Source organism: Notothenia coriiceps, unplaced genomic scaffold (genome assembly GCF_000735185.1).
Source record: "Notothenia coriiceps isolate Sejong01 unplaced genomic scaffold, NC01 NC01_scaffold00004782, whole genome shotgun sequence".
Taxonomy (NCBI): Eukaryota; Metazoa; Chordata; class Actinopteri; order Perciformes; family Nototheniidae; genus Notothenia; species Notothenia coriiceps.
This window is the reverse complement of record NW_011337483.1, coordinates 78-24,529: the sequence shown is the minus strand read 5'-3', so window position 1 is coordinate 24,529 and position 24,452 is coordinate 78. Positions and strand designations below refer to the sequence as shown.

The following is a 24,452-nucleotide window of genomic DNA, read 5'->3' as shown; positions in this document are numbered from 1 at the left end:
GTGGAGGGGGTGGTACATCGGTACAGAGAAGAAATATGCAACGGATGCCGAGTCAGTCACCCCGGCCAGAGGCAACACGATTGTCTGAATGACATGCCCGATTTTTTCTTCAGAAACAATTACAACGCGTTAATGAAAAGACTCTGGCTCACCGACTTCATTACTGAGATCGACCAGACTCTTATTGATAAAGAATTTTCACGGATGATTGGAGGATCCAAGGCGCTTCGGAGGCTTTTCTGCACAATCTCAAAAATTGTAGACGCCTCAAGGAGAGACTTGAAAAGATCCATGCCGAGTTGGATGGAGAAGAAGAAGACTAATAACCTGCGGTTGGTTGAAGCCAGGGATTTTTTCTTTTTCGATACATTGACTTTTTCTTTAAAGTAAAATAAAAATGGGGAACTACTATGCAAAACGCTCGGTATATATTGATCAGAATGTAGTCAATACCCTTTTAATAAGTGTGGTGATGAGGACGATTGAAAACAGAGTGAATAGTGATCCCCGTGTAAACAGAATGGCTGAAGTTTGTAAACTAGAAGACATTTTGGATATCGTTCGTTCTGGCAGTACTATTCCTGGTCATTGGGAAACGATTGTAAACGAAACATTTAAAGTGGTCCTGGAATCTTCATTTTCCGAAACATTCTGTAACATTACCGAAGAAATGAAACAAACATCAAAAGTGTATCATGTGCTCTCATTGTATGCTCTGTTTGTAGATGTAATGCATCTTTGTGTCAAAAACAGCATACACATGAATATTTTGACTGAAGTGAAAAAACTCCATGATGATATTTCCAGTGATGTGGGGAATTCTAAGCTGGGAACGGTCCTGGGGATGTTACAATCAGTATAACTATTGATTTTCTGTGTGAAAAAAAATGTAAATAGGAAATTATTTTAAAAATAAAAAAATTGTTTTTTACTTTTAAAAACTGTTGGTCAAATGTTGCTAACCCCGCCCCTTTCATGTGAACGCGTTCTCAGCTGGAGAGAAAAACCCTGGCTTGATTTACCAAGTTGATAACCAGCGTCGTAGGACCGCTTAGCGACATCTCGTTTGTTAGGGTTAGTTAAGATAACTCAAACATATCCAGGGTATGTTGAACTGGCTTCGTAGTACAGGGCACAGGTGGCTGCATAGCAGCGCTAATGTCAAAGACACAAACATTATACATTATATTTGTATTTGACCAGGATGCAGTGACACAAATATTTGGGAAGGCCCCTAGCCTATAGTACCCGCCGCCCCTGGGGGACATGTCCCCCCCACTTTTCAAAATCCTGTTTGTGTCCCCCCACTTTACAAATATGTTTATTATTGTTTTTTAACGCAAGCCGTCATCGCCACGGAGGAGCAAATAGCGTCTCTGACTGAGCGAGCGAGACTGAGAGAGAGAGCGAGAGAGAACACACCTTTATCTATTTAATTTATAATTGTACAAAATAAAATAAGAAATCATTCCAATGTGTGCTATAGGCCTACAGGACAGTAAAAAAAAAAACAAGTTTATAAGGGGAGTGATTAGTAAAATATGCATAAATAAAAAGAAAAAATGCTAACTAGGTAACATAAGATAAGAATAAACAAGTTTAAATTATTTGTTATTGGTTGTGATCATATTCTAAAGATGTTTGGATTATTGAAAAGTATACAGCTCTCTTTCATATGAGTGTTGAGAGCTGTATCCATAAATTGATTTGTAAAAAGTGAATGTACATTTAAAAAGAATCTTCCCGGGGGTGCATGTCCCCGGACCCCCCTAGAGGATGTGAGGACCCCCCTAGAGGATGTGAGGACCCCCAAAAAAAAAGCAGGTTAAAATAATTAAATTGAATACATTTTCTTTTAGTAAAACGTGAAAACGGGTCCCTCAGACCCAAACAGCGCACAAAGGTTAGGGGTAAGCATATAATAATGTTAAAATGTGCTAAATATACACACTGCAAAAAAAAAAAAAAAAAGTAACAGCAGCTCACGACTTGTTTTATTTTGTGAAAGTAACTCTCGTCCTGAAAAAGGTTGGAGACCCCTGGTTTAGCCTAATCTTTATCTGCGACTGTGCAGATATACAAGGCTTAGACAAAATACATAGACAGACATGCAATAAAAGAAAAAGCCGCGCAGCATTCAAATCCACTTTATGAATGACGCCTGTTGGTACAGCACTTTTTTGTACAGACATGGAAATCCTGTTAAGAAAACAAATAGGCATGTTTCACAAAATGTTGATCCATGCCTTTTAAGGAAATGCTAAAAGTGTTCGTATGCTATTAGAAAGATATTCTAATGCACTCTTTGCTCCGTATAATGAACGGCAGTCCTTGGCACCAAGTTGCTTAAACAGCTCATTGGCCAACAGTGCAAGACAGTGGTTGTGCCGGGCAGATGTGTGTATGCACTGTATGTATATGTATGCGTGTGTGTCACTATGCACTGTATGTATGTTGTATGTCACTGTATGTATGTGTATGCACTGTATGTATGTATGTGTATGTATGTATGTGTATGCTCTGGTTGTATTGTGTGCAACTGGGAGCTGTTGTTGAAAAACTGTGAGACCATTTAGAAATCTTTGTATATGCACCGAATTAGCAAACCATTCTGTGACTATTCGTTATAGAGCGTCTCAGTTTTCATGGCAGTACGAGTTTCACCCACTTTATGTCACATTTTAAACAACAAGTTCAGATTTTCAAATGTCTGCTGCACACTAGTTAATCGTAGGTTACTCATCACAAGATATACTTAACTGTATGCACCAACATGTCTCAAATACATAGTCTGCTTAGTGGGCATGGATATGGCCTTTGTTAGCAGGTCTAAATGAACTAAACTTCCAAAATGATGTGTTTAATGTTTAACACTCTTGAAGGGATCATTTCCTTGCATAAATAAAAGTGGGCTTTGCGTGTAAAGCACAAGGACTTAGATTAGCTCACAGAGGAAGATGTTCACAACTTTAGACTAAGGTCGTGGATTCCGCTTGAACCATATAATACATATATGAAGTAATTGAAATCTGCTGACCTTCCCATCAAGACATAGTACTTGATCCTTAATGCTTCTGTCCTTTTCTTTCCTCAGGAGTTCTTTGATCACGCAAAGAAGCTGTGGGACGACGAAGGAGTGAAGGCATGCTTTGAGAGGTCCAATGAGTACCAGCTCATCGACTGTGCACAATAGTGAGTTGAAACACTTTAAGACATTTTGTGGTGTGATCTGGAGCTTACGATACTCGCGGGTTTGTACGTAACTAGATGCATTTGGTAATCAGTTACTAGTAGAGCTATTATCGTAAGAACAAGACACATTAGCTGTTCTTTTTGTCCACATCCCTTCTGTGTCTGTCCTCTCTGTATCATGTTTGAAGTAAGCGCTCTGCGGTGTGTGCTGGTGTCATGTCATATATGAATATGGCTGATATATGTTTACTCTGGGTGTGGCAAGACAAGCGGCAGTTGAATATGTCCTTTGGAAAATGATACTTATATCGTCTCATGTCAGCGTGTTGACATCTCACCATGGCAATATGCAAAGCCTGGCCAGGCCTGAATTAAAATGCCCAGCTGTTGCGTTTGGAATTGTTTTGGATGTAATATTTGTCTGTAAACCCAAGTTAATATGTAATAATGCTGCATTTAAATGTGGGAATGTAATGTTGGTGATTGTGTACTTGTGGAGGTGAAAGCCTCATTTGAAGGGACCAATGGACTTGAGAAACGCTATGATTTTTGGTATCAATCTGTGTAGTTATTCCAATTGCACTCTGAAAACTGCAGTGTGTCAAGGCGCAGAAAGTCATGCTTCTTTGCACGGTGCCCCATATTGTTTGGGAGGCTCCCACTTTACCTTGGGCCACCATAGGGTGCTAGTCGCACACAGTGGAGGGCCCCCGTCTTGCCTGTAAAAGGAAGTTTGGATATGCAAAGTGACTCACTGATTACAGTGTTCTCCTTCTGCTTCCTCTCTGACTCACCTCTGGATTCACATGTAAATATGAGGACATGTTCACGGTACAGACTCTGGAGTGCACTGGAAGTTGTCCCCTCCCGTCCCAAAGGTTAGCTTCCTTTATCTCTCAGGGTTCGCTCAAAGTCACACTTTATCAGCGGCTGGAGATATTGTGTTGTTGTCAGCGATCTCTGAGCCTGCCGCGGTACATGGATGTAGAGCTGAAATGTTTTAAAGATGGTCGAGCACGTAGACAAACAGTCTCTGTACTCTCTTCCTGAATATCTTCCGTTCCTTGAACATAAATTTGACTTCGGGTCAAGTCTTCCCCTGGTTGCCCTGCCTGAAAGCAGCTTCCATAGAAAGGAGAGAGATAGTCAGGTGATGGTTGGAGAGTCACATGAATCTGTAAGGTGGAGCTGTTACAGTCCAAGGCCTGTGTTTGTCTTTGCTGCTCTGAGTCAGTATGTGTGCGGTACGACTGAACAATATTATATAAAAAAGCATCTTGTGTTTTATTTGAGTCAATATTCCAGTATCATGTAATATCGTTGTTTCATCAACATTTAAAATCTAATTTCTTAATCCCTTTGTTGCAACTCTGAACATGAGGTGGTCCTCTTTATGTTGTTATTATTCTGTTTGTTTTTGTAACACTGAAACCATTGAGCCTATCTTCTAGCACAGACAGCTGTAAGTGAACATGGACAGTAAGCATTAACAGAGTGAATTAAAGACATACAGTATGTTAAAAGTGTCAAACTGTTCTTGTGTTGGAGTGCATTTACTGGTTTTGAACTAGGCTTTTTGTCCTTATGTTGCGAGTGGCTTTGCATTAAAGTGATTATACATCTACTCTAAAACAACACAAATACAAAATGACTGATGCTTTATTAGTTATTCTAGGTCCCAGTTGCCTGTCCTCCATGTTTCCAACCTCCTCCTCTTCAATATCATTCACCTTTGTGATTGCTTCTCTCTCCTGCCCCTTTTTGCTCTCCTCCTATCACGGCCTCTCTGGCTGTTACACTGCGGCTTCTGATTGGTTAACAGCTGGTGAGCAGTTGCATGTTTGGCCAATACATTTCCATCAAGCTAACACATTTATATTACTCGTGTCTAGAGGAGATAAAAATGATAATAAGTTACAGCTTTATGTGGTTTAACTATACCGTTAAACACACCGAGATTTCAGTTAAGCTATGGTTAATTATTCTTGTAGTTCTGTTGTGGTGGCTCTTGTTTTTTATGTCAGAGGTTTTGTGTTCTTCTCACTTTTCCTTGCATTTTCATTGATGTGAATTCACTTAACTGGAATGGTCAGTTTTCACATTTGGAAATCTCAGTGTTCAGTAGAAGCATCACAATATGCTCTATTGTCAGTGTGTTTGATTAATGTCTGGAATTTGTCAGGCTGCGTGGCCTCTCACTTACTTCCTCTCTGCTTTAACCTCAGCATGAACTATGTGGACGGAGGGCATTCATAGATACTCTGTCCTACATGGCAGCAGACCTGTCTATGTGTAAAGGCCTACACACACGTGCACACACACACACACACACACACACACACACACACACACCTATTGTTGTTATGACCACCGAACTACAATAACTGTTCTTAGCGACTATCCTGGAAGTAGTGAAACGCTGGCAGACAGCTCCAGCAGCCAACTGGGTTGAAAGGAAGGGAGCAGCGGTCATAACTTTGGACTCGGGTTGTATTTAAACAAACTTTATACTGTTAGGAGAACGTCCGTTGTGTTGGTTTGGCTACTTCTCTAAGTCACAGACTATAAGGGTCTGCCTGTTAGCTTGTCCTTTCTTCCTAGTGCTAGCTCCATTTGAACTTTGCCCCGACCCGACCTGCTCTTAGATCCTTACTCGTCCCATGAAGCTTTTTCTGATCTCTATTTATTTCGATTTTTGTTATAGGCTATGTCTTTGAGCACAGATGTCATAAGAGTGCTTTCTTTCACAGAGAGTAAATTAAAGAGGAAGTTGTCCGACATGTTTGTGGGTAGGAACAGAATGAAAGGCTGCAAGCTTACAAGCCTACAGTCAAACACACTAGATAAATGCTTGTAAAAAAAACACCAAATAACTTCACAAGGGATTAAAGTATGGTTAGATTTATAGCTATAGATTTTGTGAAGGCAGATCATTCTCTTGTGCCACCTCGTCTGTGTTGTCCTTCACAGACCTTGCTACACTGGCAGATATTTTTTCCAGCAGGCCTGGCCCATTGGACAGAGGCACAGGAAATAAGTATGGGCCGATGGCGAGCGCTTGTTATGCCAAAGAGCATGTCCATATCGATGCTTGTGGAATCCTGTCACCCATTGATCGGCCCTCTGCATTGCACATTTATACGTTTTAAGAGCACAGATATGTGTCTGCCAGTTGATTGATTACGAGCTATTTTCAGCGGCGGCAGGCTGGTTCCATTGCAATGCCTTGGATGTGTCAACGGCAAAATCAAACTCTTTTTCACACGCACATCTGAACTCCCAGGCCTCCTGCTCTTTTAAATGGTTGCTGTTGTGAGTGTTTTTTTGCAGTCCCACAGCAAATATGACACAATGTATGACATGCTTCATACACTAAGGTATTTCATACTATAGGATGATTGTTATTGGGTGTTAGATGCTGTTTTGGCTGGTATGGAGCTCTTCCTGTGTCGGTGTGCTGGGACAGAGGAGAGCTGCCCTGGATGGAGCAGGACTCTGAGAATGCAGAAATGTTGCTCTGAAAGACAGCTGAGCGATACAGCTGGTTTATCCTGCAGTGAGAATGAGGCCTGGGACAGAGATGGCGCTGATGCTATGTTAGGGACAGGAGGGTGCGCTATGAGGAAGTGGTATTTTATCCCCTATTTCTTGGAATAGCTTGAGTCAATGCATGCACATTGCATTGTGGTCATGGTACTTTACCAGAATGCTTTCAGTGTTTTGGCAGAGCTAACAGTGCTAACCTGAGGGGGAACCACAGAACGGCTGCTACCCTGCTACAAGGTTGTGGGCCGGGAATGAGCGCAGTGCATTAGCTAGCCACACAGTACTAACATGCACTAACATGCACTAACATGCACTAACATGCACTAACATGCACACACGGCCAGACCTGCTGTGTAAACAAAGCACAGAGAAGCTCGGATTACCACACACACAAGCCCAGGTAGACTTTACTCCTATACATCTTTACCTAGACAATAGTTTGTTGCTACTAGGAGTGCGGCTCACAAGTTGTACAGTATGATATTAGACCTGATTAAGACCTGTTGATGGAGTTCTGGTTGCTGGTCAAAGCTGGTGAGCAACTTGTCAGTAAAGGAATAGCTGGTCCATCTAGAGTGAGGCTGGACTGTTGTTGTTGCTAGCTTCAGGGCTAACTCCCTTCACTTTTATCAGCAGGTGGCTAGCAAGACACTGGAGCTTGGCTTGAGTCTTGAGGAGTTGAAGCATTAATTTACTGACAAATGAACTGAACACAAAATAGCACCGCTAGCTAACAGCGATATGTATCAATGTTTTCGATGCTATTGTATCGTTGCTCATTGAATTGATGGATTATTACTGATATATGGATCATTGTACCCCCCTCCTACTACTTTAATGTCTGAATATCAAATGAAGAACTTTAAATAAATAAAAAAAGTGAAACGGACTAAAACAACAAAGTGATTATCAAAATAGTAATGAATTAATCAACACATTTTTGCAGCTTTGTAAAAAACAACTTAACAACTATTATCTGACATACACACTTTTTTTATGTAATACATTGAACTAGTATTTCCAAAACTTTCCAAATCCTGACTGTGTTGTATTCAAGATTAGTAAAAGTAAAGTTTGTACATGTTAACATTTGATCTGATTTTTACTCTGCTTAATGAAACTCAGTGCATCGCAGTGTTTTCCAAATGACACTCGATTTGTCACACATTTTTCTTAATTCACAAGGAACATCACAAGTCGGGATGTTATGTTATGTAGTTGGTCGTGGTTGTCGGGGTACAGCTGTGACGGGACAGATCTCTGGGTCTCAGAGATGGGATTGTGTATCGACATATCCAGGGCTGGGGCTGGGGCTGGGGTGTAGTGCTGGGGCTGGAGATGAGGCTGGGGCTGGGGTGTAGTGCTGGGGCTGGGTGCTGGGGCTGAGGCTGGAGATGAGGCTGGAGCTGGGGTGTTGTGATGGGGTGTTGTGCTGGGGTGTTGTGCTGGGGTGTAGTGCTGGGGCTGAGGCTGAGGCTGGAGATGAGGCTGGAGCTGGGGCTGGAGCTGGGGTGTAGTGCTGAGGCTGAGGCTGAGGCTGGAGCTGGGGCTGGGGTGTAGTGCTGAGGCTGAGGCTGGAGCTGGGGCTGGGGTGTAGTGCTGGGGCTGAGGCTGGGGTGTAGTGCTGAGGCTGGAGCTTGGGTGTAGTGCTGAGGCTGAGGCTGGGGTGTAGTGCTGGGGCTGAGGCTGGAGCTGGGGCTGGGGTGTAGTGCTGGTCACGGGACTCTGTCACCAGCCTGGGGGCCACTGACACAGTCATCTGGGGCAGTAAAGTGCTAAGAATGGCCGGCATTGTCAGCCAGCCCCGGCCCCTGAAGGGCCTACAGAAACAGAGGGGCTACGCTTCGCAAACAGTGGATCTCCTCAATAAGGAGCCTCTTCTGTTCACGGAAGAGCCCGAGAGAGCGATATTTATACACCGGCTGCATGTCACTGCTGCTTTTTCCTGTCACCAATAAGTTGCTTCATTTCTTAATGTTTTAGTGGCTTTCATGTTACTCAGTATAACACCAGCAGAAGAGGCTGAATCTGACAGGGCTCTTGACTTGTTTCGGATTAGTTGTATTTTAAAAACATAACATGGATTTCTTTATGCTTGGATGTTTGTCTCACTGCAGTCAGAGCATCATTTGAGATGTTGTGATATGTATAGACCATGTCTAAACAATCACTGTCTTAAGGGTTACATCTGAATAATCCATACACGTTAACAACTAGAGAGAAGAGGAAGTAAATAGATGAATAGGATTTTTTCAGTAGTAGAAAGAAAGAATAAAAACAACATAGAATTAGTTTGGTGTGTTTTATGCTTTGATCCTGTTATATAAATGATGGATGATGATGTATATCTATTTTTTGGTATCCTCATGTTTCTGTTTGTTCAGGGCTGAAGCCACTTCCAGTAAACACATCTTTTATAGATAGCCTCAAAGGTTTCAGTTCAATGTATTTCATCTCTCATATCTTTCTAGTAAATTGCTTTATTTATTTTTTGAACGACTAAATCAAAACTCACATCATAACTATGACTACACCAAACGCTTAATACATAAATGCTTTCTTTATGTGAAGAATCATAAAGTGCCTTAATCCAGATTAACAAAAACCTTTGTGTCGCTTGCTAAAATCAGATGACCCTGCTGTCAGCTGACTGAGGAGGAATAATCAAAGAGGGTACTATGGAAGTGTGTGTGTGTGTGTGTGTGTGTGTGTGTGTGTGTGTGTGTGTGTGTGTGTGTGTGTGTGTGTGTGTGTGTGTGTGTGTGTGTGTGTGTGTGTGTGTGTGTGTGTGTGTGTATCTATCTCTCAGTGAGTGTGTGTGTGTGTGTATCTCTCAGTGAGTGTGTGTGTGTGTATCAGTGAGTGTGTGTTTTTGAATATATCAGTGAGTGTGTGTTTGTGTGCATGATTTCTAAGGAAAAAGAAGGAGTGGTTTTGAGCTGAACCGTAGAATCTGATCTACTGGAAGCTCAGTGGGACTCCATCTGCAAAAACCACTGTCCTTAAGGTTGTTAGAGCCCCCTGTGGGACTCTTTCTCTCTCGCTCTCTCTCTCTCTCTCTCTTTCTCCCACTTTCCCTCATGCTCTCGCTCTCTCTCGGTCTATCTATCCAGTCCTCTTTTGAGGCCCGAAAGCGACAGCAGAGAGGATGTTGTAGAACACATGTTGTTCCCTATATGAAGCCTTTTCCACAGTGTGTGTAAACCCAACGTTTAACGTCTGAAAACTAGTAATATTAATGGTTCTTTTCTGTGGTTGAAGTACCTTGAATGTTGTTTGAAGTTTAAAGTTGTAGTTTTAAGAAAGCTCTCAGTCTGCCTGGGCATTTGGAAACAGTTAAGAGAGCCTAAAGCTGCCCAGCATAGCATGCTACATGTCACAAGATTAGCTACACTGCCACTGTGTTTTTATTTTGTTTCTAGAGACCAGAGGCTGTGACAGACTGTATTTAGTTCGTCTATGAGTTGGATCACATTTGAAAGCGGGCATTGCTTTATTAATACAACAAAACTATACACATTTTTTGAAAATATTCAAATAAATGACAAAAATTGCCTTGATTCCTGTGAACATGTTGAGTCACTTTCATCTCAGTTAACATATCAAATTAGCAAATGTATGTCATCTTTAGTTAGTTGGTTTTAATTGTTAGTTTTGTCTCTCTGAATGTTTGATATGAGCAGTGCTGCAGAGAGAAATGGGAGTTTATGTTCCACTTAAAGAAGGGGAATTGTATCTATAAATAGATTTTTATTTTTGGGTTAAAATGTGCGTCCATTTTAAAGGACAGACAGAGACACAGAGCGAGGCTTGTGAATGGCGGATATCTGCGAGTCTGTTACTGTGTGCTGACTACAGACACGCATACAGTACACACACACGCACACACACACACACACACACACACACACACATACCTTTCTCTCTCTCTCTCACACACACGCATATACACACCCTGCTGTTGACCAGGAGTGTAAAGGCACAGACTGCTGGAGGACAGCAGTGGCGCTGCAGGTTCCTTGCTCAGAGATTGTGGAATGGTCGTCCGTACACCCCTCCTCCTCCTCCTCCTCCTCCTCCTCCTCTTCCTCTCTCTCTCTCTCTCTCTCTCTCTCTCTCTTCACTGAGGCTCCCCCTCCTCTCTCTCCCCCCCTCTGTCGCTCCCTTTTCTCCCCCTCCCCTTCCACCCCCCTTAGAGCTTATGTAAACTAGCTGTGGAGCCAGGGCAAGCTGAGGCTATTTTTAGCAGCAGCACTGCAGAGCAGAAACTGGCGGAGGGTCACGTGTGCGCAGCCGAATCAAAGGGAGTATCCCGGCAATGCGCTGTAAACAAAGGGAAGGTCAGTAGCAGAAGGTGAGACACAAAACGCCTCTGTGTTGGTTTTGTGTGCGAGAGTGTGTGTGTGAGAGGAACTACTCACCGCCCGGCCATACCTTCTCTCCTCTTAATGCCCTGACATAAAACAAATCATTGCGATTGTATGAATGCACCCATACGCTTTCCTGCCCCCTCTGTCTCCCCCTACTACACACAAACACACAGCTCAACCATTTCTGCCACTGCTAGAGACAGCGAGGGTGGGGGTGAATTGATCAAAGCAGGGTTTGACACGCGAGGAGACATTTTGCTGTCTAATCATGACAGGGGCTCCCAGCTCCACACTCTCCCTGTTGCTGCTGAGCCGGCCTATCACAGTGAGCAGCAGCAGCAGCAGACTTGGAGCCGTGCAAAATCCATCAAAAAGCACATGACCACGTGTGTTTAGCATTGGTATTAGCATGTTTTCTATCACATGGGGCCTTTCAAACCCCCAGCGCCTGCTCTGGGTTTGGCCTGTTTGTGTGCTGCTCTATTCCAGGTCGTGTATTCTGTTAAGCCTGGCTGGTTAGCATCGAGGCTAGCAGTTAGCCGTGTCCAGCCACACCCAGGAATAAGGTCTCCTTCCACTTCGACCACTAGTCAAACAAGACTCAACTTTCACCTTCTGTGGAATGTGGTCAGAGGGGGGCGCAGAGCTATTAATAGAAAGCTTTTATATTTCTCTGTCACAGCGGTTTGTTTGCCTAGACAGTTTGAGCTGTTGGCTGTTTCATCAGGCCTGGCTAAAGGAGGTAGCTCGGAAGCTAACTTAAGTAAACATTTGGCTCCAGCACAAGCCATGGTTGGGCGGTTTGGTTGGTTGATTCATTGTTGAAGGCATTCTTAACCTGAGATTCTGCAGCTTCTACATACTGACCAGATAGATAAGATAAGGAGATAAGTGTCCTGACTCCTGACTTAACTATACATTATGTCAGGGCAACATCCGGTTCCTCTTCTTATGCCATAGTGGTTCTTCAGAGTAATACTGTACCCTAAAACAATATTTATTTAGAAATGTAATTCCAGTCCACACCTATTGTGTTTTTACAGCTGCTAGGTTAAACAAAGGCGTAATGTAGTTACATGTTGCCTTGTGTAAACTGCTACGCTACATTTGTCCTCCAGTGTCTGCTGAGGCATAAACACCGGAAACTTTAGATTAAAAATGGATGAGTTCATTAACAGAGAAATGAATCTGCAAATATTTTGGTTGCAAATCCTTTTATTTTAGTTCTAAAGATGTTAGATATCTTTTTTGGCTGGGTAGTAAAGCTTGTCATATATGTTGAGTGTTGCTTGACAAAAAGAGGACTTTAATGACCTTAGGTTTTAGGAAATTGAGTTAAGTATTTGTTTGTATTTTCTACATATTTTCCAGACAACTTAAGAAAGTAGTTATCCGATTGATCAAAAAGAAAACAATGGAAACTATTTGTATTTCTATAAATATACTTAATCTGACTAAGAGTGTATATTGTAACAATAAAATACACAAATCAGCAGCATACATGTTTTAACCCTGGGTATGTAAATACAAACAGCTCTCATGGTCTAAAATAACAGAGTTGTCGACTTTTAAGATGCTAAGTGTGTTTTCACTGGATTCCCTAGCATTTTCCAAACACACGAAACTCACACCAGCTGTATCTCTCGTCAACTTAGTGGCCATTTGTTGCCCAGTAAATTCAGAAATAGCAATTTTAAGTTAAAATAATCATTTGCAATTTAATCTGAATATTTTTGATATGTAATACATTATATCTAGCATATTTGACAGCTGTGTGAAAAGGTGGAATGTGGCTTGTACTGTATAAGTTATGGGGATAACATTTTACTTAAAAGCAAGTTGCCCAAAATGACTTGTGTGTGTGTCCTGTGACCTCACTGAACATGACAGCAGAAACTACCTTGGTCATTTGTTTGCCAGCAGCATCCCAGCAAGCATTAAAGCCGCTGTGATTTCCATTTTATTTTTTGGTGATTGAACCGAGGATGTGTTTCTTGTTACAAAGCTCTCTCTCACAACATCACCACAGTCCGCAGTTACCTCTTGGCCATAAAGAGTCATTTTACAGTGTGCATTACCGTAACCAGGCCCATCTCATGGGACTCCTATTGACTGCTCCGTAACTTGTAACATCCTTATCAATTATCCCCACGGTCCAGCTCTCAACTCTTATAACCTTGTGTGCGTCTAATTTATAATAACTGACACTGTCTGTCATGTTGTGACACACTTTGAGTCTCTTCACTAACTGTAATACAGACTACACACATTACATCTGATGTGACTTATTTTTGGTTGTGTGCGTGAGACGGTAGCACTCCAAAATAATCTTCCCGTCTTCATGAACCTACATTTGCTGTGCCCTCCCACTGAAGACACACACACGCACACGCACACGCACACACGCACACGCACAACATTTGCTGTGCCCTCCCACTGAAGACACACACACACACACACACGCACACGCACACGCACAACATTTGCTGTGCCCTCCCACTGAAGACACACACACACACACGCACACGCACACGCACAACATTTGCTGTGCCCTCCCACTGAAGACACACACGCACACATACACACACACGCACACATGCACACACGTACACCCCTACACACACATATACAGTGTCACGCTAGCACAGAGCACGGTTCTGCTTTGTGTTGATGTATGGGAGAGTCTGGGAATGGAAGGATACAAGTGCGGCCTGGCTTAGGAAGAGACGGGGGGGATAGAAAGAGAACGAGAGAGAGGAGTGGTATGGACCGACTGGGGTTGCCATGGGAACCCAGCTGCTAAAAGCAGGCAGGGTCAGTGTGGAAGAGAGGCTGTGTGCAGCAGGAGCGAAGGGATGCCACCCGGAGGCCGCTTTGGGAACTACACAAACACACAGCTGACGGCAGAGAATGTGCAAAATCTTTTAGAAAAAGGAAATGACAGAAACACCCAGACCCTTATGTACACTATTTTATGAGGAGACAAAACCCAAATGAACAACATATAAAGTGGAGACATTTTGTTAATTTTGGTAAGCATCACAGTTGCTGATAAGACAACTTAAATACAAGAGAACACTAAAAACCTCCAGAATTAAAATAAATAAAAACGGCATTACAGTATGTGAGTTTGTGCCTCGCAGGATGAATAACAGAAACAAGAGTAAGGCACCTGCTTCGGATCCTTTTTGGATTTATAACGCACTTATAAATAAGCCTGTAGCGTGAATGTTGTTTCCTAAATATCAATTAATACTATTAAATATTATGAGTATATAACTTTATTCTATTGCCTTTTTATTTTGTATTTTTGTCTCGTATGCTACTGATGTATTTTAAAAACAAGACATGTATTTCAATGTTAAAAATGTAATAAAACTATGTCCTGGCATGTATCAACAATGGAAGCAAGAAACTTTGAATACAAAAAAAAAAGAACAGACAGTTGAAAAGGAAATGAACTTATACTTTGCATGGAGACTGTACTCTGTGGATTTGGTGAATTGATAATGGCAGCTCGGTTCAGGCTTATGCAATCAGCGCTGACACTGTAGACTCCCCTGTCTGATATTAGTCATTGGTTATTGACTTCTGATTAGGGGGAAAGAGGAAAAGCTCATTCTCACTGGGTCACCAGTTGACTTGGAAGCGGAACAACTAATTGAATTTGACATGGAGGCTGTGGTTGTTTACGGGCGAGAGAATTGAAACCTACTCGATATTGTTGATTAGACTATTTTTGTTTTTGTTTTCTATTTTTGGCACAGACTAATTCAGTAGCTGACAGATAGTGTATCGATGTTGGGCCTCAACATTATTTAGAGATACCCATAAGTCAATTTCACTATGAGAACTGTAGCTGGGAGCTCCACAGGGATACGGTTACTGACATGATCTCTGTGTTCCCACTGCAGCGTGAGTTTAGGAGTCTTTATAAGCAGAGGTAATGGTCCACATACTGTAGACATTAAACAGAGATAAAAATGGCATTTCAATGTATTTCACATTTTTATACAACACCTTTCAAAACCGTGACTTGATGCGGCCCTGGAAGGCGAATTGGCGGCCTTGAGATTAAGCAGGCACTTTTGTTTACACAAGATTTGGTTTGACTTTCAGGAGTGTCTCCGTTCTTGCTCCTATATTTAGGAAGTACCCACTGAGCCGTTGATGGATTTGTCTAGTTTGAGATCTATCTTCCAAACTGCACAGTGTTCCTGTTTGGATGGATCGAGTTGAACTCCAGGCTCAGATCTTTCCACCAGGTGACCAGGATCCTGCACAGCTCCACCTTTTAATTTCTCTGTGTGCCAAACCTGCACGATTTACAGTCTACTAAGTATGTTTTTGGTGACAATAAAGCATTAAAGGGAAACGTTGAAATATAATATCATAGTGTATTAAGGCCGTTATAGGTCAAATATGTACCTGTTCTTCTTCCACGTTAGATCAGGAAGTATTCAAACCGGCCGACTTATTCAAACGACTGTGTGTTTAACTCTGCCAGGCTGCTAGCGGTAGCCGTGTTGCTAACGATACACGAACAAACAAAAGCAGTGTGTCCTCCTGTGTTGTCTGTAGGTCTAAGAGAAAACAGAAGTAGACGGCAGCACCAACAATGATACCACTTGGAAACACTAGGAGAAGCAAAATTGAAATGCGTTCCATCTCTGAGTTTGTTTCCCACTGAATATACAAGCTTCTACTGACTCTATAGATAACAGTTGGGCTGACATATCATTTTAGGATTGCTCAAAGTCTGACAATTGATTTGTGGGTTGAAGATTTGGGTTGGTGATCCCTTTTCAAAACACTTTATATCGTGTCCTGTTTTGAATATTGTGCAGTTATTGTTATCACTGTCATGTTAACACCTTTAAGAGATCAGTGGTGCCGTTTGCTGTATCATTTCCGTCAATGAACTTTAACTCAAGTTCTCTTTTCTTTTGTAATTCAGTATATGTCACGGATTGTCAGTTTATCGTTCTTCTTGTTCACAGCTGAATAAACAAAAACTGAGCTACAGTTATAATACAGCACCAGAAAATATGTAAAGGCCCTAAAAATGAGTTTACCAGCTAGAGTCAGTGAGGCTGTGCTGCCATGTTTTACACTGAGCTTTAAAGCGCTGTCACCAGTCCGTTGGAGACTAAAGTGAAAGTCCATTATGCTGGCCTGAGCGGCTCAAAATATGGAAACTATTGATCGGGTCCTCTGCACTGCTAATTAAAGATGCTCCACTATTTGTAAAAAGTCAACCCAATTATCAAATGAGCACATGAGGCTGGGAGCTGTTGGCTGGTGTGAAGGTTGCCGGGGACTTTTTTCCAGCGTTGTGACAACTTTTCACCGTTTATTTTATTCAACTTTTGTACAAAAACTGGCTCTCTGTTTTTGCACACGTGTTGTCTTGATGCATACAGTTTATTTTGAATGTTTAAATGATTTGGTTGCTATTTGGTTCGCTTCTTTCTGTTGTCTGCAGCTTTATTTGCATTTAGGCCTATTTGTTTATTTGTTTGTTGTGGCTTTAAAAAAGATACCTAAGCTTGCTCTGGTTTAGAAAGAAGCACCCGTGGAGCTGTGTGACCCATGTCCCCGAGCCCCGGTGTGAAGCGTTTTAATGCCCCCGCCCCTCCACTACCACCATCTTCCCTCTTCCCCCCTTTTTCTGCTCAATGGACTGTCACATGTGACCCGAAACCACGTGGGATCTGAGGCCCGATGCCCCCTCCCCGCATCAACTGTCCCTCAACATGTTGGTGTGTGAATGAGCTTCTGCCTGTCTCTGTGTTTTATGGAAAGATGAGGCCAACAACACGGAAAAGACCAGGCCAAGTCAAGTGATATTGTCCACAACAAAGACTATACATAGCAACACAGACTGGCCCGCAGGACGAGTACAGTGTGTTTTGGTTAAATACAGAGACAGCCCGGCCCCGCAGACAGAACGAGAGGCTCAGTTATAGACAAGATAGTGGTAAAATTCTTATTTTATTCAACATGCCTATTAAGAACAAACTGTCACAGGCTGGATGTGCCGGATTAATGTGGTTTGATGGTTTAGATTTAAGTGGAAAAATGCAGGGCAACAAATTCATACCAAAAAGTAAACCATAATACATGTATTGTACGCATACTAGGAACAAAGTGGAAAAAAACTGGTGGCCTGTTGTCCCCTTGAATCCACAAATGTAACAAAGCGACCACATCACATAACGGTCCCAGCAGAGAATAGTTCTGGGAGGAAATAGAAGAAACCGACACAAGCCGCAGATTTCCCCGGACATGAGATCCAGCTCGTCTATTTGTAGCGCTGGACCAGAACAGCCTCCCAAAACGGCTCCAAACCTTTTTGATACAGCGTTATCTGGACGTCTGCTCGGTAATCGATGTTATCTTTTTCTGTTTCCCCCACCCCCCTCGATCCTTGTTTTATTTTTCCCTTACTGTGTAGAAGCTCTATATTTGGCTCTTCAGTGCTCTGCCAATAGTACTTCTGTCACATGGCAGTCACAAAGCGCTCTGTAATTATAACCTTGCTAGGTTTCTGCATGATGACTGACTAAAAATACTCCCACATTGTTGCAGTGGGTAAAAAGCTGGATTTCTTGAGGTTTTTGCATTTGTTTTTGTGTGTGTGAAACGGTGTCTGCTCAGGGGAGACGAGTGTTTGTGATACTCTGCTGTGTGTGTGTGTGTGTGTGTGTGTGTGTGTATATTTTTAGATGTGTGTGTCTTGTGCAGTTCAATGGGTTGGCTGATTTGGTTCGCCTTGGTTCCAGGGAAGCACTGATTGAAAAATAGATTATTGTGTAACTTGTTAAATGTTGATCTCAACCCGACATGATGCTAACGTCGGTACTGATCAGGGCTACAGATGTGTGTTCTTATCTGTGTTTCATGATCATTTGTATGGTTCTCTTTGTTTTCTTTTAAAATGATGAGAATAAAAAAGAAATTCTACATTGTGTCAACAGAGGTCAAAAACCCGAGACTTATATAAAGGACACAAAAGAAAGCAATTTCCTGGATATTAGCAAATTGCGTGGACATTTGTGTTTATAGTGTAAAATATTTTCTAGATCTAAAATGTTAATATTTAGCAGATTAATGAAAATAATTCAATGTTTGTTTCAGCCAGAATTCAGTAAGGTCTAACATGCATTTTGAACCTTATGCAACTTTGAATGAGCTATTACTGCTGTTCCCTTTTATAGTGAGTAGAAACCGTGCTAACCTGTAGGTGTGGGGAAGCCCAGAAGAAGTTTCCCGGTTAATCTAGTTGATAAAAGTCATAATCTTAACCTCTTCAGGCGATGATTCACATGATGTCCGTTGTCCTCGAGTCATAAAGTTATTTTAAGCTACATAATTGAACTTATTTAGAACAACTGTCCGAAGGTCAATTAGTTTAAGACGAGGTGTGGAGGATTGTTTTTTCATACGATAAGACCTCTGTTCAGCCTGGAGAGATGACTCGGCATACCTCGTCTGGTTAATAAGTACAAACTGTAGCGTGCACTAAAATAATATAGAAGCACTTTAACCTGTGGTAACATGTGGCATGCATTTGTCATTTTGGCGACATTGTAAAAGCTAATTTAAGAAGCCAATCAAAAGAATCCTAGTGCATTATGGAAATGTATTTGAAAGGTGTGCTGATACAGTAGATACAGCTTCTTTGTGTTAGACAGACTAGTTCTCTTTCAGAAATAGCCTCACTTCTGCTTTTTTAGCGGACTGTGAGGCAGAAATGAAGTCGGTGTGATGAAAACATTGTTGTCAGAGCACATGAGCGCTGTCTCTGTTATCTAATGCTTCATAATGGAGCATTCATTCCCGGCTTATTTCATTCTACATGAGTCTATTAAATGTGCTTCTTTTAGGGGTGAATTTGAAAATGAACCACACATGTGAATCAAGTGTTAATTGATTAAGTGTAAGTCTTCAATTTTACTTTAATGCCCTTTTTTAAAATTATATATATTTACTCAATTCTTTGTTTTAAGTCTAGATGTTGTTGACTTAAAGTCTGGGCATTTAACATTATCCTAGTCAAAGAGAATTCAAACTATTCTCAATGAAAAGTGGAAACGTGGTCTTTTTTATATTTCCAGTGGTATCGTCACCGTCACTGTTTAAAGACGTCTGCGCTGCCTCGTAGTCCTCTTGTCTTAGTCATGAGAAAAGGTTGTTGACGAGCGTATGCAGTGATAGATTGTGTTAATGGATCTAACGCTGATTGCTTGTAGCCGTGTCCTATGACATCCTGAAGCTGCAGAGGGCTTTGGTGAAAAATGAAGGATGATCCTCGGCTTTATCTTTTCCTTAATTTGTATCATTCTCTCCATTGTTTATTGATATTAAATAGTATTGCTGTCATAATGATGGCTGTGGCCTGGACTACTGATTAGTGATGAAGGCTTCTGGGTAATTAGTTGTCAGGTTTTTGCTTATTTTATTTTCTGATCAATTCAGCGTTTGGTTTATTCAAAATAACACATTTTATATAATTGAAGACTTACAGATTCAGCTAATTCTCAAAAAAGCCAAACATTTGTTTTAAGTGGTTGCCGATTTATTTTGGACTAGTAATCAATTTATCAGCACATGTTTGAAGTTCAGTTCTAAAATAAATGTATAAACTACAGAGAGAGCAAGAGAGACGTTTAGTCCTTCACTTTTAAAGTCCTTTTGGGGAGTAACACTTTTACATTTCATGCTCACAAACATATTTATACATATTTTAAGTGCATTTTGCTTTGGAAAATATACATATACATTTTTTAATAGATTAAAAGCTTTGTTTTATGTATCGCGCTGTGTAGGTAGGTAGGTAGGTAGGTAGGTAGGTAGGTAGGTAGGTGCAATTTAGGAAATTATTTTGTCACAGCATAATTTTGTCAATCTATAAAAAATTACAACCTTACTAAAAATAGAATAAAATAAAAAATGTAATAACAATATATACATATTCTCAATAAAAAAGAGCATATATTTAGAGTAGTATCTAAACACTATAAAATATTGAGAATGAATTAGAATACTATCTAATATACCAATCTACTAAACATATAAACATAGTGTACCATATACATTAAAAAGAAAATGGTGTACAGTCGCTTGAAACTAAAAGCAATGTATATCCTGTCTGGTGCTTTTTCGCACAGCAGTGCAGTAATGGAACTTTTTTTTGAGTCAATATTAATAGCACTTCCGCCTTGAAACGGAAGTTGGATCAGAAAAGAAGGCCACGTTGAAGCACCCTAGTTCAGGTGAAGAATAAGGTGAACAAATGGTTGTTTTTGATGATGTGATGCAGATGATCCAGGGGCTGAGTGACCCTGTGTCCCCGGCCCACTGTCCTGAGCCTCTGCTGTGCACATGCTCTCAGTAGTGAAGCAAGCTGTCTAACCTCCACAATAACCGCCTTATGTAATCACTCTGGCTAGAGACAGACCAAAATAGCCCAGACTGAGCAGCCCTGCCCTCTTGTGGCGAGCGTCCGCCTCAACACCGGCTGCAGAGAGTATCTGAGAGAGGAGGCAGACATGGCGGCCGCCTTGTGCAGCTTCCTGTGTATCTCACTTGAGCGAATGAATAACTGACGCAGCACAACGGGTTTCATGAATGATGTGAAAGTTGTGACGTGTGATCAGAAGTGAAGATTGTTGGTAAAGAGACAAGATTGTGGTGAAAGTTGTCTGGGGTTTCTCTGTGAGATGAGCTCTGGATCTCTGTTTGTTCTTTAGAAATCAGTAAATATGGAGATTCATCTGATAGATTTCCTAGTTTGCTTTGAATTGTTTTATTTATTTAAATCTTACTCGTGTTCCTGCAGACTTATTAATAACCCTGTGTTGTTTGTTTCTTCGCAGTTTCCTGGACAGAATTGACTCTGTAAGACAGAACGACTACACACCAACGGACCAGGTCAGTCCCGTCACTGTGCACAGTCTAAAGTTTGGAAATCCCCTCCAAAAGCTTGTCTGAAATGTTACTGAACTCGATACGTCTTCTCTTCCAGGACCTGCTACGCTGCCGAGTGTTAACTTCAGGGATTTTCGAGACGAGGTTCCAAGTAGACAAAGTGAACTTTCAGTAAGTGCTGCTCAGCTTTCACTCAGACACACGTAAAGGTAAAGACGGTGCTTTCTTTGTCTGGTCTATTCTTTAATTAATGGTTTATTCAAGCAACTAGGAATATATATTATATACGCAGACTAAATTGACAAAATTCATACATTTGTAACCAAGTATGTGCCCGAATTCTTTTTTTTTTTTATCTTAACATACTTACTACTTCCATCGTAAAATCCAAAATACTCAAATGCCACAGCAACACGCGGGGTCAACCAAAACTTGACGTCGATTTTTTTTTACCAAAGCATAAATCTGCTTCCTTTTTGCGTGACTTTCGTTCCTATATTCACGGTTAAGATCAACGTTTTTTCCCCCAGCTATAAAAGCAGCCAACAGAAGTTAAAGTCAATGTTTTGTAACAGTTTCTGATGGTGTCGGATGAGATGACCCATTTCTGCCGCCGCGGAGACAACAGACTTTGAATCGAGCCTTTGTTTCAAATAATATCATCCTGAAGGGTTGATGTAAAAGCTCAGGGACACAACCTCCATTAAAATGGGACGAATTTCTATTTGGGCTCGTACATTCAATCCCCACGAACCTCAAAACAAAACAATTATTTGGAATTCTTACTGTTGCAGCAAAAAAAAGTAAGAACTAGAAAATGTCTCAAAGCGGACATCCCTTCTCTTGACCACTGGTACGACAAAACCATGAAATGTATGTCATGGAAAGAATCACCTTCTCAATGAGGCTTCAGGAAAACACATTTGAGGAAATATGGAGACAGTGGAGAATCTACATATCCCTAAGTCGACCATCCCTTGTTTGACTGTTTCTATATACACTGATTGAATGTATATGTATAGGTGTGTACGTATGGACACATGTATGTATGTTGATATGTATGCATGTGTACATGTGTAGACATTTGCTATTTCAAACAACCCCTGTGTACTTTTTATTTTATTTTGACTAATTTTGTTTGCTATTTCATTTGTCATTTTCGGGTCTCTAAAAATATATGATTTGAAAAACTGTACTTTTAATATAATGTGACCCCAAATAAATAAATAATTAAAAGAAAAAAAGATTTTCAGGCTTGCTAAATACAGTACAATCTGAACGTGAAGTCCAGACATGACCTCTTTGATTACACAGAGCAGCAACATGTGTGTGTTGTTAAGTCTAACCCAGTGTTTTGTCTCCTCCATAGCATGTTTGATGTTGGAGGCCAGAGAGATGAAAGGAGAAAATGGATCCAGTGCTTTAACGGTGAGACTTTTCCTTCTTCATCTTGAACTTTACAACACAGTCTCCTCCTATCACATCTCATCTGTCATTAAGCACTCCACCTCTTATGGGTTATTTCTACACACATGATGTCAGAGAGCTGTCCTCATGTGGTTCCTCTCTTCTACTTCTTCTTCTTCTTCTTCTTCCAGACGTCACTGCTATCATCTTCGTGGTGGCCAGCAGCAGCTACAACATGGTAATAAGGGAAGACAATAACACCAACAGGCTACGGGAAGCCTTGGACCTCTTCCGCAGTATTTGGAACAACAGGTGAGGCAGGAAAGACTTGCTTCTAAGGGGGCTTCAATGATGTTAGGAGTAGGGATGCTCCGATCGACAATTTTGGGGCCGATCGCCGGAATCAGTATCGGCCAATCCGATCGAGTGGGCGGGGCCTATGGGGGCCTATGGGGATCTTCCATTTAAAGTGATGTTTAAAACTCAGTTAATGGGGCTCATTCACTGGCGCTTCCACAAACAACAACCACATAATTATTACATTCAAATGAAGTACATTATTCAAGTTTACATTAACTTTGGATAATAACTCTCTCTCCCCCTCTCTCTCTCTCTCCTGACAGCCTGTCAGTATCGTCTCATGCAGCTCGCTACTCCAGTAATGAGTGTGATATGATATGTATAACTAGTTTAGCTTGTTCCAGAGGTAGATCAAATAGCTAAGTGTGTTAGGTCTAACTCTTAGTGTGTGTGTTGCTCCGCTCACCGGTCCGTCACAGCGGGCGGAGCTGCAGGATTTCTGCTTCACACACGTTGCATACCGCTATTTTACTGTCATTTTCGGACACCTTAAAATACTGCCAGACCGGTGAAGCCAATTTGGCGAGCTTGCACAGAGAAAAGTGTCATGTATTCTACGTCATGTGATCTGCTCTCCCGATCGGCCTTTATAGAGAGCACCGACCGATCGGCAGAGAGTGAATATCGATCGGAGCATCCCTAGTTAGGAGTAGTCATCTGAATATACTTGAAGTTGTAAAATCAACATGCATAGCCTTCATGTTCTGTGAGTACCTTCAGTCTAAAAACAAGAATTTGACTTAATAATAATACCTGCTGCTTTAAGGTCATTGAAACATTTAAAGGGTTAATGCAACGTCCACATCTCTTTTGCCCCTATAATGTCCGGTCGTGTGTCGCTAACGAAAGCATTAAAAACAGCCCTAAAAGTAACAAATAAACACTTCTTTCAATATCATCACACTTTTTATGTCGTAAAACTTAACCAAGATGTTCAGAGGACCGCTCGTTCCATCTTTTGACTTGAACTGACGGGGTTTGATAGCCATGTTGACTCTCATGCAGTGTAGATACTCATTCTGTGACGTTGTTTTTCAGATGGTTACGCACTATATCGGTCATATTATTCCTGAACAAGCAGGACATGCTGGCTGAGAAAGTATTAGCTGGAAAATCCAAAATTGAAGACTACTTCCCCGAATATGCTCGCTACACCATACCAAATGAAGGTTCGTGCCCCGCTGAAATAAACAAGTACCTTAGAGTTCCTCTTTACGTCAGTATGTGTTTGAATGAGAATCTGTGTTTCTTTTAGCAACTCCTGAACCTGGTGAGGACCCGAGAGTGACGAGAGCTAAGTTCTTCATCCGAGACGAGTTTCTTGTAAGTATTTCTCTGTTTGTAGAGAGCTGAAGTTGATGACTGTCCAGCCGTGAATAGCTTCATCCTTTTAATTCATTGGTCAGTGTTATTGTATGTTACGTGACTCATTATTAGGAACAGTAGGAGTTGAAAAGAGGGACTTTTCCTTCCTTTTGCCTAAATCTGTTTCTATTTCCTGAGGTGAACATCTGTGAGATCAAGTGTTTGTGTGTCTGCATTTCATTACTTACCCTAACAAAAAAAAAAAAAACAAAAAAAAATGGGTACTAGTCGAGGGCCGGTTCAATGTTTATTGCAAATCTTATTGAAATTAACTTATTG

The 24,452-nt window shown here is 41.3% G+C and overlaps 1 protein-coding gene across 1 annotated transcript; it reads left to right on the top strand.

Moving 5' to 3' along the window:
- Window positions 1–3,055: 3,055 nt before the first annotated feature.
- LOC104942546 (guanine nucleotide-binding protein G(olf) subunit alpha-like) lies at window positions 3,056–24,176 on the top strand (the record flags this gene model as incomplete). The annotated part of the gene is made up of 7 exons (XM_010767774.1): window positions 3,056–3,192; window positions 20,990–21,044; window positions 21,139–21,212; window positions 22,411–22,469; window positions 22,640–22,760; window positions 23,847–23,977; window positions 24,064–24,176. Coding segments are annotated over 7 exons (675 nt in total), but the record flags the coding sequence as incomplete, so codon positions are not given.
- Window positions 24,177–24,452: the final 276 nt, after the last annotated feature.